The 13,389-nt window shown below is 41.9% G+C and overlaps 1 protein-coding gene across 1 annotated transcript; it reads left to right on the forward strand.

Annotated features, from left to right (window-relative positions):
- The first annotated feature begins 10 nt into the window (after window positions 1-10).
- Window positions 11-2,930, forward strand: UBIAD1 (UbiA prenyltransferase domain containing 1). Its single transcript, XM_009325214.1, has 2 exons — window positions 11-560; window positions 1,497-2,930. Exons 1-2 carry the CDS (start codon window positions 38-40, stop codon window positions 1,982-1,984), a joined length of 1,011 nt encoding a protein of 336 aa, XP_009323489.1. The 5' UTR covers window positions 11-37; the 3' UTR covers window positions 1,985-2,930.
- The last annotated feature ends 10,459 nt before the right edge of the window (window positions 2,931-13,389 follow it).

Raw genomic sequence — 13,389 nt, forward strand, 5'->3', positions numbered from 1 at the left:
GTTGGCTGCTGCTGTGAGACGGGGCGGCGGGGAGAGCATGGGGCCGGGAGACCCGGCGCAGAAGATCAGCATTAGCGCTGAGAGCCCCCGGGGGAGCGAGAGGAACGACTCCGGCGCCGCGCTGGCGGGCGCTGAGAGGGTCCCCCCCGGCACCTGGAGGCAGAAGTGTGCGGCCTACGTGCTGGCGCTCAGACCTTGGAGTTTCAGTGCCTCCCTCACCCCCGTGGCCCTCGGCAGCGCTCTGGCGTACCGGGCCGAGGGAGCGCTAGACCCAGGGCTGTTGGTGGGAAGCGCCGTGACCGTCCTGGCTGTGCACGGAGCCGGCAACTTGGTGAATACCTACTACGACTTCTCCAAAGGCATCGATCACAAGAAGAGTGACGACAGGACTTTGGTGGACCAGATTTTGGAGCCTCAGGACGTAGTCCGGTTTGGAGTCTTCCTTTATACTGTGGGCTGTATCTGTGCTGCTGGGCTCTACGCTCTCTCAACGCTCAAGCTGGAGCACCTGGCCCTGATTTACTTTGGAGGACTTTCCAGCTCCTTCCTTTATACTGGAGGTAAGTGCTGTATCCCTTTTGCTGTGAATCTGAATGTGAATGTGACAGAATTAGCCGACTTGTCAAGCGTTTCTAGAACACGCAAGTGATCTGTCTAGTTAACTGCCATAAAAACACTTGGTGGTATTTCCTGGAGTACTGGTACCTAAACTTGTATTCTTTGTCATTGATTTTTGTGGGAAGATGTGGGAAGAGGCACGCTAAGTTCTTCAGTTGGAAAGTGGTGTTGAGACATTGTTACTTAAGTATATGGCTTTAGATGCTCATCAGAACTATTGCTGAAACTTTTTGTGATGTGTATCTCGTATCCCTCAGCAGTGTGGCTTACTGTGTATGTTCTTTTCCATTGCTGGAATCTGTTACTTTGTTTTGGAATGTTTTGTTGTTATTCTTTAGATGGAGTTTCGTTGTGAATGTAGAACAGTTTGTGTTTGTTCTTAGTAAGAGGAGGATATTTTTATTGTCTTCCTGTGTTGAGTAGATACAAACATAATTATTAGGAAAAGAAGAACAAACTCAGTTTCAAACTGTCAAACTTTCAAAGAGTTATGTTAGTTTCCTTGAAAGAATCTTGTCAGTTTTGCATTTTGTTTAAGCATTTTATATATTTCTTCAGGATCAGGTTCTAGTATGCATGATCACACTAGAGAGCACCTTATTTCTATAGATTTCTGCAGAAATAGGTACTTCTAGATGTGAAGATGGGTATTAGAACCCCGCCCTTAGTTTCTGTTACATTGTTTGAAGAAATTCAGAAGCTGCATTTCTTTTATTATCTTCGGAAAAACGAGAAAATACACCTCTCAGCCATAGCTACATGTGTGTTGGTTGTTTACAATATTTCTGTGGGAAGGGCTGATCTGTTATATTATCCATTCTCTTCTGTCATTTGAGTTGTTTGATGATGCTTCATTTTATTCTTGTGTCTTGCCACAGGAATTGGATTTAAATATGTTGCACTTGGAGACGTGGTGATCCTGATCACCTTTGGGCCCCTGGCTGTCATGTTTGCCCATGCTGTGCAGGTCGGTTATCTGTCTGTCTCGCCACTGCTCTACGCTATCCCACTAGCTCTCAGTACTGAGGCCATCCTGCACAGCAACAACACACGAGACATGGAGTCTGACCGGCAGGCGGGTATTGTCACCTTGGCTATCCTCATTGGCCCTGCGTTCTCCTATATTCTCTACACCGTGCTACTCTTCTTGCCCTACCTGATTTTCTGTGTGCTGGCCACACGCTATACCATCAGCATGGCATTGCCGCTACTCACCATCCCGATGGCATTTTCACTGGAGAGGCAGTTTCGGAGTCAGAGCTTCAACAAAATTCCTCAGCGGACAGCCAAACTCAATCTCCTCTTGGGGCTTTTCTATGTTTTTGGTATTACGCTAGCACCAGCCGGAGCTCTGCCCAAACTGTAACAAGAACTTTGGAGTCAGGCCTCAGAATTCAGTATTAACGCTGATTAACAGTGGATGATGTGGGTAGATGATCCATTATGGACAGTGGGAAGAATGGAGAGACCATCTTGAGCTGTTGATTGTGTGTGAATTTTATAATTTCTCATCTTGGTTAGCTTGTACAGCCGACTTTAAAGAAGTGATTTGTCAGTTCTTCGGAAGGGGTGAACTGTGCACCTTTGCTTCAGGGGAGCAAGGCGACATGAGGACAAGGAAACATTTAAAGAACCTCATCCTTCTGCCACTGAATTCTTTCACTGTCAACTCAATGAAAGTAAGATTGAGCCTCAAATACAAACTCTCTGTTCCCTTCACAAACGCAGTGATCTCCTTTTCTTACCATGGTCAAGGAGTCCAGTGGCGCCTGTGTCGTAAACAGAAAACACTGCCAAATGTTTAGCATCACAACAATGTAGGTGCTATTACTTCACTCCCTTGTGAGCATAGTTCATCTTCATTGGTTGTATGTTTTAATTTTTTGTTGGTGGTTTTTTTTTTTCCTAGCCAAATTTTGAGCTTTTATTTCAAAGCCCTCTGAAATGCACTAGATACTAATCCATTAACTGTTGCCTCTGCTTGGTCCTTATAGTCTAGAAATTTCAAAGTTGTCTATCTCTGTGGGATGTTGGTGCTAAAATGGAGCATGAATAGCCCACTACAGAAACTTCAAGCCAAAACCAGTAAATTTATATTCCGCTACGAAAGCTGGAGCTGTGAATGCAAATCATGCAACTGAAAAGCCCTCAGTGAATAGAAAAACAAGTGGTTTCCATTTTTGCATTTGCTTAGAATTTATTCTCTGAAATGACAGTCTTGGAGTTAAGGGGGACAGACAGACAGAGTGCTGGATTTCTCTGGCTGGATATAGATTATTGGATACATGAGTGGAAGAATAAATTCTTAGTTTAAAAAATTTTTTTTCAGTTTTCATTCTCTGTTTATTTAGAGGCCTGGAGTCAAATGTCTTATAATAAGAAGCCCAGTTGAGCAAAGGAGAAAGATATTAGTGTTAGAAAAAAGAAGCTGGATTTGTCTGGCTGGATATAGATTAATGGATACATGAGTGGGAGAATAAATTCTTAGTTTAAAAAAAAAATTTTTTTTTCAGTTTTCATTCTCTATTTATTTAGAAGCCTGGAGTCAAATGTCTTATTATAAGAAGCCCAGCTGAGCAAAGGAGAAAGATATTAGTGTTAGAAAAAAGAAATCAGGATTATTGCATTGGCTCTGCATAAAAATTAGGACTGGAAACAGGAAGAAACCATTTTTGTTAACAAGATCTTCCCTAATAAGAGTCCAGAGTTGGTGTGACTGAATCACATTTAAATGTTAAGTTAGCTCTGAAGTGAAGTTCCCCACCTCTTTCCCCCTGCTACACCTTACGGTGGTGTTCTGTTTTCTCCTACAGATCTTGCCACTTGATATTCATGTGGCCCTTTGGAGAACTGACTGTTTCAGCAATTATGTAGCAGTGTGAAAAACATGCCAAACACAACTGGGAAAAAGTATGACTTCTGGTGCAAAGATGAATTTGATCCATACCATGTTACTCAGTGGCAACTGAATTCTCTCCAGTATTGAAGAAAAAGTATTCGTTTCCTGTATGCAGGGTTTTGGTGAAAAGTTTGTTTACAGGAGTTGTGGAAAACTTCAGAGGAATTGGTACAGGTGTTGAACTAGAGCTGCTGGTGCCTGGAGCACAACCTTGCTTTTGAACCAAGTGGGAGCGTGCTAGCCACTATGTGAAGGGCTTTTAAACATGAGCAATAAACTATCATGGTGTTAGCCTGCATCTGTCGTAAGTAAGTTATGCCCTTGTGGTGTTCATCTTAAAGTGCTGAGTGTTATATTAGCGGAGTGTACTGACAGTAGTAAAGCTGAGTTGATGGTACAAGATGACATGGTATAGATAGTTAGGTGACTGTTTTTATGGCTTCATGTTATGCAGTGTTACCCAGCTGTTGGTCTCCTGCTTTACAGCTGCGCTGTAGTCAACGGGAAGGATTCTTTGCAGGTGTATTTTATGAGCCACAGTTTCATCTTTTATTAAAATTGGGCAAATGATCTCTCTAATCTGAATAGGCATAAGATGAGGAAATGGACTTCAGCAACTGCGTGCTGCTTTCTACAGCAAAATACTTGTTTAGATTAGAAACGTGAGGAGAAAATGCAAAAGTTCAGCTCAGCTGGATGGAGGGAGATATCCAGAAGGTTTTGGAAACTGTTTTCAATACAGACACACAACACGGCATCTACTGTTACTTCTTTGCGGACCTACAGAATAAAGAAGAGCCTGGCTCCAAGACCCACTTCACTTTTCTGCAAAGCAAAAGCTCTTCTAGGGATATGGACCGAGCTGGTGAATCTGTTAACCTTGCAATTGGGGATATGTGGGTTTATTAGGTTAATCCCAACATGGCTTTGTTGCTACCCTTTGTAGCAGCTGCGTGCTTTATTTTATGATAGCTTGTTCCTGTAGATCAGTTTAAAAGAATGGATAGTTATCTTTTTCTACTCCTTTTACATAAACTAGAGTACTCAAGCTAAATTCCTTAAAGTAACTAATACTTGGCTCATCTTTGATAACTGTAATGGTAACACTGGAAAGATCTAGGATATGATCATTGGTGGAGTAGTATATGTAACTCTAGCTGTATCTAGGTTACCCTTTACTAGCAGGGAAAAGCCCCGTGTGTAGGATGTCTGCTTACTGCTGGAAAGGACCAGTGCTTTTTGTTACAGAGATGAAGGAGGAGCTCACTAGTACATGTATGTGTTTGTGGAACACTTTTCAAGGTGGGGGGGATTCAAAGCATTTTAATAGTAAGAATGAGATGAAAATTTGCTAATTCCTTACTAGCAGATGCTGGTTGCCTCCAGTTCCCTGTCTATGAAAAACAATATCATTCCAGGTTCTTAAGGATATTAATAGTAAATAACACATTCTTCACCGTGGCTTTGAGGAAGTAATTTAATTTCTCTGTGTCTCAGAAAACAGCTAATTTTTGCCTACCTCACAGGGATGCTGAGCTGACATCATTGTCATAGAGAACTTTGAAAGTAAAAAGTGCTTTATCTCTGTGTTTTCCAAAAGCATGTTAGTACTAGAAAACATTTTGGGTATGAACTAACCTAACGGGTGACTTAACCAATGTAAGTAGACCAAAATAATCTCCACATAGACATTGAGTGGTAAGAGAGGTTCCTTTATTGGTTTGTTTTGTGATGAGGATGCTGAATCTCTTGCCCTACCCCTTTCCTTGCTGTCTGATGCTACTTTCCCTGAATATAAACTTTTTAAACTTCTTTCAGGTCTCTCTTGATGAGCTGTGTTGCAATGTGATGAGTCTACACTGGTAGATGAACAGATCTGTAGCCCATCTGTTGATATGTCCTAAAGCACCTTCTGGCCTTTCTTCTTATCCAATAAAGTGTCTGAATGTTATTCTGTTAATTATGCTGTGTTTGATTATTTTATATCACTCCAGTTGTATTTTTGCACATATATTAGAGCATCTTCCTGGAAGGAGGAGGGTCTTTGTCTGCCACGTTTATAGTATAAGTGCATAAAACATCATACTTTTTTTTTTGTGTAAGAGTCCTTTTATGAATCACATAGTCCTGTCCTTCCATATCATCGGGTAAAAAGTTCAGTAGCAGTGATCATCTCATACTAATGGCAGACTTCAGAGTAGTTTCGGTATTTTCATTAATGAGCAGAATTTTCTTTGATGCCATTTTCTGTGTCATGTACTGTTCAGCATTTGTAAGGAAGTTTCAGCTGAACTTTTAATCTTTTTAATAAAGATGGACGTTTTCTTCCTCACCTGTGTGGTCTGCCATTCTTCCAGTGCCATGGTCTCTGCTCCTGGCTTGTAATGATTTTATTTGCTCCATGGGACTGTGACAGCATAATGCCTCCCCTGTGTGTGTCATTAATAAGCCTAAAGCATGGTTTGAAATTTTTCTGTCTTGGCCACTGGCGCAATCTTCTATACAAATGCATGTACAATTAGCTTGAGGAGACTAAGAAGTCTTATTTGTCTTACATGTTTTCTGGCTTTCTTTTTTTCATATGTGGTTAAAGTGGTTTCAACAGTCTCGAGAAACTTCTTGGCTCTGCCACCTCTATTGTTGGTGATGCACATAGGTGAAAACAGATACAAAGAAGACTTGATGATTGAAACATGATTTCAATTTTTGCTTCTAGATTAAAATCCATCTGAGTAGGAGACAACGAAAGAAGTTTCTGCAGTAAAGTTTAGTAACCATAAACCATTGTGGAGCTAATGCTTTTACCTGCAACACTACCTTACTACGATTGTCTGCTTTGAAGTGATTTCCTGTTTGGGTTTGCAGGAATTTCTGTGATTCTAAGACAGCTAGGCCTGGGGGAAATATTTTTCAGCCTTTCTGAGGTGCAGACTGGGTCCCAAGGTCATAGCATTTGGAGATAATTTTAGAGGATAAAATGCAGAATAGCATGGCATCCAGATACATGTGGGCAGTTCTGAATCTGCAGAAACCAGTCTGCTGAGTATCCTTTAGCAAGACAGCATGCTGGGTGTTTTGTTGATACTGTAATTGTTCTGCACTTGCTCTTAAATCACACTCTAATGCTTTGTCCTGGTAGCAGGCAGAGTCTATTAGTAGTCGGCTTAAACTAATTTTAAAGAAACTGGACCTCTAATAGAAAATGTTGAGAGTTTTGAAATTCATCAACGTTGAACACCTTTTTGTCCCGTGCCTGTCTAGGTGGAGGCTGTAATTCTGAGTGTCCGCAGGTGGCAGCATTGCTCTTCCACCACTGCTCCAGCACTCTGTGGTACCTGTGCCCTAGGCTGAGGGATCCTCTGCTGGGCGGACAACAGGGGCCGCTGCAGAGCGCTAAAATTGTCCTGGTACCTTCGACCTTGTTCCACAGTCTAAAAAAAACCTAATTCCCTGTGAGAGAAGTGGTGGACCAGATTCTGCTGTTGCTGCTCCTCTGTTGCTCTAAAAGGTTGATCCAGAATCCTGGGTCCACTTCTTACTGAATGGCAAAACGTTTTATGCAGCAGACTGTATTGTTATTGGAGGAGGAAGGAGGGGTGTCCCTCCTGCATTTATGGTTTTAGGGGTTGTGCAGGCTCAGGTCACTGCATTGGTCAGCACTTCCTTCTTATTTGGGAGGATTTTTTTTACATCCATGACAGCTAGGAGGTTTTTTGTGGTTTTTTGCTCTCTAGAGCCAGTGGATCAAAAATCTTCAGGACAATGGAGAAAGGAGACTTCCAAATATGTACTTAAAACTGCCTCATTTTTTGTCTCTATAAGAATTTGTTAGCTGTGTTTACAAGATCTTTTAGTGTTTGTTTGGCTGTACCTCATTGGGTCTCCTCTGGTGTAAGGAAACTTGGAGGTAAATGCCTGCAGATGAATTTCTGATGTGCGGATTATGTCTGGCCAGATGCTTCTGGCCCAGGCAGGTAATGGCAGAAACACGCATTTGAAGAAAGCTAGTCAGCTCTATCTTACATTCTTAAAGCCTTTGCTGATGGCTTAATAAGCTTATTCTGGACAGATGCTGAAGGCTGAGCTTTCAAAAGAGTGTGGGCAAGCTGTGCATCATGGGTAGCACGCTTGTGTGTGGAAAAAATGCAGTGTCTGCACGCTCTGAGATGTACTTCAGTCAATGGCTTTTAACACATCTTGAATCACTGTTGGAAAATCTTAATACTTTTATAGTGTTTTTAGGAGCTTGGACTATATTCTCTCTATTTCGTAGGTGAGTAGACTGAGTCACTGCTGCTTATTCAAGGTCATGCTCCTACCTGAGAGTTCTCCTTTCCAGTCTGGTACCTTAATAATAACTATGCCTTTCCTCTCACATATTGGTTTATCTTTTAGGTCACTGGTAGATTATTTTTATTTAAATCACCTTTGGTTGCTTTATAGTTGGAGTTTTGTGCCTGTTGAATTACATATTTAAGGAATGAAATGCTGCTCTGGCTTTTTAAAGCTATTTTTCATTTTAAGATGGAGCGAAATATCTAGCCAAGTTAAAATCTATAGCTCCCAGAACTGCTAAAAAATTTGTAAGTTTTAATAAAACTCAGCATGGCTGGCTTAGTGCAGCTGTATGTCTAAAGAAAACAGGCCAAGCACTGGATAGAATAATGCCCACGCTTTACTGACTGAAATAAGGTTTTTGCTCTTCTGTGTAACTCAGAGTAAGACCTAAAATGAACATGTTTATCAAGTTTTCTTTTACACCTTCTTCTGATGATAACTCTTAATACTGTCAGTGCTTATCCTTTCTATATAGTTGCCTTTCTATATAGTTAGATCACAGGAAAGCCCATGTTCTAATCCAGATGTTTCAGTGGCCACATGGATTTGAATGAGAAATATTTGAAGGACATAGTTCAACGTTCCTTTGGGGTCAGCTGAGAGAGTGTGACTTGCTTCAATATTCAAGTCTCACTGATCTGCAGGCACAGTGGGTTACCGACCAAGTGTATCTATTCCCTTGGAAGGAAACCTATGCTTGGGCATCCGTCCCAGACTTCATGAGTGCACTGTCTTGGGAGAGAAGTTCACACACTGGAGTTCATAAGCTCTGCACATGAAGACCCAAATGTTTTTTAAAAACAGAACAAATCCAAACAAAACTATAACCCCTGATTGTCCTCTGCTGACTTCTCATCTGGCTGCCAAGGCCAGCGTGGTTTGAAGAATTAAAAATCTATGGCACCATTGTGCTGCTTTCTCATGAAAACAACAAGGCGGAGAATCTGCTCATTAATCAGATGGTTCTGTCAATAATCAATCAAGATGCTGGCTGAGAGATGTGTCACATAGGCAGTTTGTCAGGGAGCAAGGAAAGCAGTGAGAACCTTACTAAAACACAGGATCTGGCATGCTGCTCTAAGAGCTTGAAAGTGATAGAGAGCTCAGCAACAGGAGAAGAGGTTAGGGTCTGCCTCCTACAGTCTAACTCTTGGTTGGCACCTTTCAGATGTCTTGTCCTAGCCTAGGCTAGTACTGGGCAGCTCTGCTCTTCTGGCAGTGATTTTAGGTGCTAACTGAGGTGGGAGATCCTGGCATCTGCTCTTTGTTTCTAGTGCTAGATCAGTGGCCAGTTTGTTAACTGGGAAATGCTGAATAGCCCAGCAATTTTAACAAAGGTTAGAGTCTTCTTCCCTCTTCTTCTTTTAGGGTAGAATGGAAAGTTCTTTCAGGCAGTGGTTTGGTTTTTGTGGGAAACAGTGCTTTGTAACTGATTTAGCACAAAGAATAAAGACAATGCATATTTTTAGGTGTCCCAGTAAGCCAAAAAAGAAGGCCTGTTCCCTGAATCAGCTGACTTACTAGTGGTAAAGGAATAAACCGAATGTCTGCTCCATATAAGGGGCAAATTCAGGCTGTTTGCATCTCACGCTGTGTTTGCAAATAAGGCTGTGAAACATCATCACACTGTGGGAAATAAGCAATTTCTCAGACTTTGACATAATGGAAAGAGGGTCTAATAAACCATCTTCCCAGTCTTGTTAGCCATTGTCCTAAGAGTTGATGAAATTACTTCAGATAGATTATAAATTACTTTCTGTATGGCATAAGGCCACTGTATGCCATAGTTGAGTCATATTTTAACCTGGGGGGGATAGCTCTACTACTGTATAAACCTTAGCTCCGGTCAATATAAATAAAGGAGGGGTTGAGAATAACGTGCTAGAGATTCATGTGCTTTTTTTGTGTGTTCTAGAGCTCAATAAAGCCTTAAGAGTATACTTGGTGCTGTGCCATACAATTCTTCATCTGGTCTTTCTTCTTCCTTAAATTAGTTCTTAAGTAGAAGTTAATTAGCCACCCAGAAACACAAAGCTTCCTCCTCAGTGATGTGCTGTAGGCTTTCTATAAAGTTCCCTTCTGCATTTATCCCCTGCAGCATCCCTGCTTCTTCAAACCTTTGCAGTTGAGGTTTCCAGGAAAAGGTGGTACAACATTTGCAAGTGGATGGGGAGAGGAGGATTAAGGGGAAAGATAAAGAAGGGAGATGGAGAGGACAGTTATGTGTTAATGAACTTCAGAAGCTGAAATCCTGTCTTACTTTGTGCCAAAAGATTTTTCTTTTTTCCTCCACTACCTCACAAGGCAGGAATCATATGCTGTTCTGTGAGCAATAGTGGGTCAGCGTGGCACACAGAGCTTCCCTGCCTCTGTCCTCCTTTCAGCCTGAATTCTAAAATCCATATCCCAAATTACCTAGTTTTCAAGGTCATTGGATCCTAGGATTTTAACTTGTTCAAATGCAAGAGAAAGGATGAGCCAGGGAAGCTGAACCTAAACTATTCCAGGTTTTTAGTGGTTCTGTCAGTATCCCTGCATAAGAAGTGGATACACAGAAATTCAGGTGTTCACGAGGGGGGAAAAAAAAATCTCTCTTAAATGTAGGGAATTTTAGCATTTTTATGTAGTGCTGCTTCATGCAGAGATACTCAGCATTTTCACAAAGATGATGGTATGACTCTTAGGACTGAAGAGCCTGGGATTTGGAGAAGGGAAGTGACTTGCCCCAGTGTGTGAACTTCGCATGTGCCTTCTGAGATTACAAGTCCTATGTATTTGTCTACTGGCCTACTCCTTGTCTTCTGCAGAACTATGTCCTGGGAAACCATTAAACAGGAAAATGGTCTGTTCCCAGGGTATGTGTGTGTGTATAGGAGTCTTCAGCTTCGAACAATGTTTATGGCCAGAAACAGCCAAGTCCTAAATTCCTCTGTCCCTTTCTGCAGCCTCTGATCAGTAGATACACGTGAGATACACCTATCGACAGAAGAGTACTGGGCTGAAGGCAGCAGCACCAAGGTGTTTCTGCTTTCTGTGAGTCAGGAGGGGTTGAATGCATGTACATACATGAAAGTGATGCACGTTCCCATTGCGAGTTAACTTATCTCCAGATGGTGAAGAAACGCATTTAAGTAATTTAGAGGCCCAGAATGTCTCCTGAGGATTGAGACATAAAAAGAAGAATATCAATCTTTCTAGCAAGCTAACCCACAGGAGAAGAAAAAAAAGAATGTTTTCTAGAGATCTGTATGCTTTTTTGTGTGGGAGAGAATGTGTGTTTCATTCTGACTTGTAAAAAGCATCTTATGGAGGAAAAGTTAAAGGGAAGAAATGTTTTCAGCATTTACGTCAGCAAGGCTTTGCACTTTCTAGGGAAAACTGAATTTGCTGTAGATTCTTTCTCTTACACTCAAAACCTGGCCATCCTAGTCACCACTCTCCTGCTAACTGTTTTGGGGGAAAAACTGAAATTCTGTGGGGCCCTGTCTGTGTATGGAGAAGGGACAGGGAATAGTTTGAGTCCCAGGGAGGTAGTGCAGTAGAAATGTCTATCCTGCAATGGTAATAGTGGAAATAAACTATTAAATTTTCATCTGCTAAACAAGAGCTTTAACAGTAAAATTGACCCAAATTGTCAGGCTATGGTGGTACATGTAGAAATGTTGTATTTGGATCTTGTGTAGCTTTGAACAGTTTGGCTGAAATAATAGCATAAAGCACCTTGGGGATGGGGCTGACAGTGATGGAAAGGGCTGCCATCAAATGGTGCCAGTCCAGGTGTGAATGTCAGAAACTGGCTCCTGTGACAGCAGGGCTGTTCACGATACTAGCACAGGCATTTGTAAAATGTCAGTGGCCAAACACAGTCTGTGCCCCATTTTTTGTCCTTGATGTGAAACAGCTGTTCAAAGAGACTATGGTGCTCCAGCAGGCACTTTACTGGGGTGACAGCCCACTTGGACAGGAAAGGACATTTGAGTGCTGGGAGCTTTGAACTCTGCACGTGATAGCGGTCTGTAAAAGATGCAGGCAGCTGCATTATTTTGTGTCTTTGTGGTAGTAAATCAGTTTGGGGTCCTTGATCAGTTCAGGGACCAGCTAGAGGAGGAGACATTTACAATAACAAAGCTGATGTGGGTGGGCACAGAAGTAAAGGCATAAAGATGAAGGCAGTGCCTGGTGGAAGTCTAATGGTCTTACAATGCATTTCCAGAGTTCATTCCTGGTTGCAGTTTTGCAGGTGGCAGCTGAATCAGCGATGGAAATGAAATAGTTTCATTATCAAGTCCTTACACTTCAATTTGCTATAAATTGCTCCAGTCACTGCCAGGTGAGTGACAGTAAAGAGAGTCTCCTGGCTTGTTGCCTAGCCCATGAATATAATTTCAATCAGTGCTCACTGTAGACATCCTGGATGGGCAGAATAGTTGCAATGGTTGCAAGGCAGGGCTGAAGTAAGCTGGAAGAGCTGTGTATGGAGAACCAAGATTGGTGCTAAGGGGATCTGGCAGAGCTTTTTATAGTCCTAGACCTGAAAAAGCTGTCTAGCACTTGCTGGGATGTCGGGAGTCCTTCTGATTAGGAGGGAGCTGGCTAGCAGCAATCCGCAGTGCTCAGCCCCTGTCCCTGATGCCCTGTTAGCTCACTGCATCACCTAATCTTAGTCCCTGTGCTTTGTCCTGGAGCAGGGCTCTGCGGCTGATGCTGCAGCTTATCTTATTGCCTCACCAATTGGGATTCTGTGCTTGCTAGAGTTCAAGGTTGGGCTATAAAAATTGGTTCTAGTCTGAAATCTGCCATAAAACTAGTTACACGTGAATGGATGTATTTACCAGGCTGCAGGGGGAAATGAGCTCAGCCATTGATAAAGGAGAAAGTCTTGGTTTCTGACAGATCTTTTTGTTAGTTTTATTTTCAGTATAACCCTAAAGAGTCTCCATATTTTTCTCATGCAGGCTGTTAGCACACTTATTAGAAATTCTTTTTACCTAATTCAGTGCACACCTTTGTGGTTTGCAGTGAATTGGAAAAAACCCAGCAAAATGTCATCTGTGAGACAGCACTGGTGTTTGAGAGGATTCAGACAAGATCCCTGGCTGCTCAAAAGGTGTAGTTAACAATCTTAAGAATTATCTGTTTACAGCAAGCCCTACCCATATTAACAAACGAGTAGGTTTGATTTATCTCCAAAAACCACGAGGGTTGAATTTTCTTTTTTGCTCCTGTCCATGATCTTTATTCCTCTTTTGACACCAGTCTTTGTCTAGTGTCTCATTCAGAAACAAGCAGTTCCTTGAGGATGCTTTCTTTTCCAGAGACACATTCCTTCTCCTTATTAATTGGTAAGAGTCCTTGCATGAAACACTCAGTGGTTGTTGATAGCAGTAATACTACCAAGGAGACACCAGATATAATCTGGACTATGAACTTCATTAGTTTCTGTGAAGTGATCCTCACACACCATTGCTGATTTTGGCTCCTATTTTTTTTTTTTTTTTTTTAGGACTAGATTTAAGCCCATCGATGTTTTCTGT

Source organism: Pygoscelis adeliae, unplaced genomic scaffold (genome assembly GCF_000699105.1).
Source record: "Pygoscelis adeliae isolate BGI_AS28 unplaced genomic scaffold, ASM69910v1 Scaffold36, whole genome shotgun sequence".
NCBI classification, from domain to species: Eukaryota; Metazoa; Chordata; class Aves; order Sphenisciformes; family Spheniscidae; genus Pygoscelis; species Pygoscelis adeliae.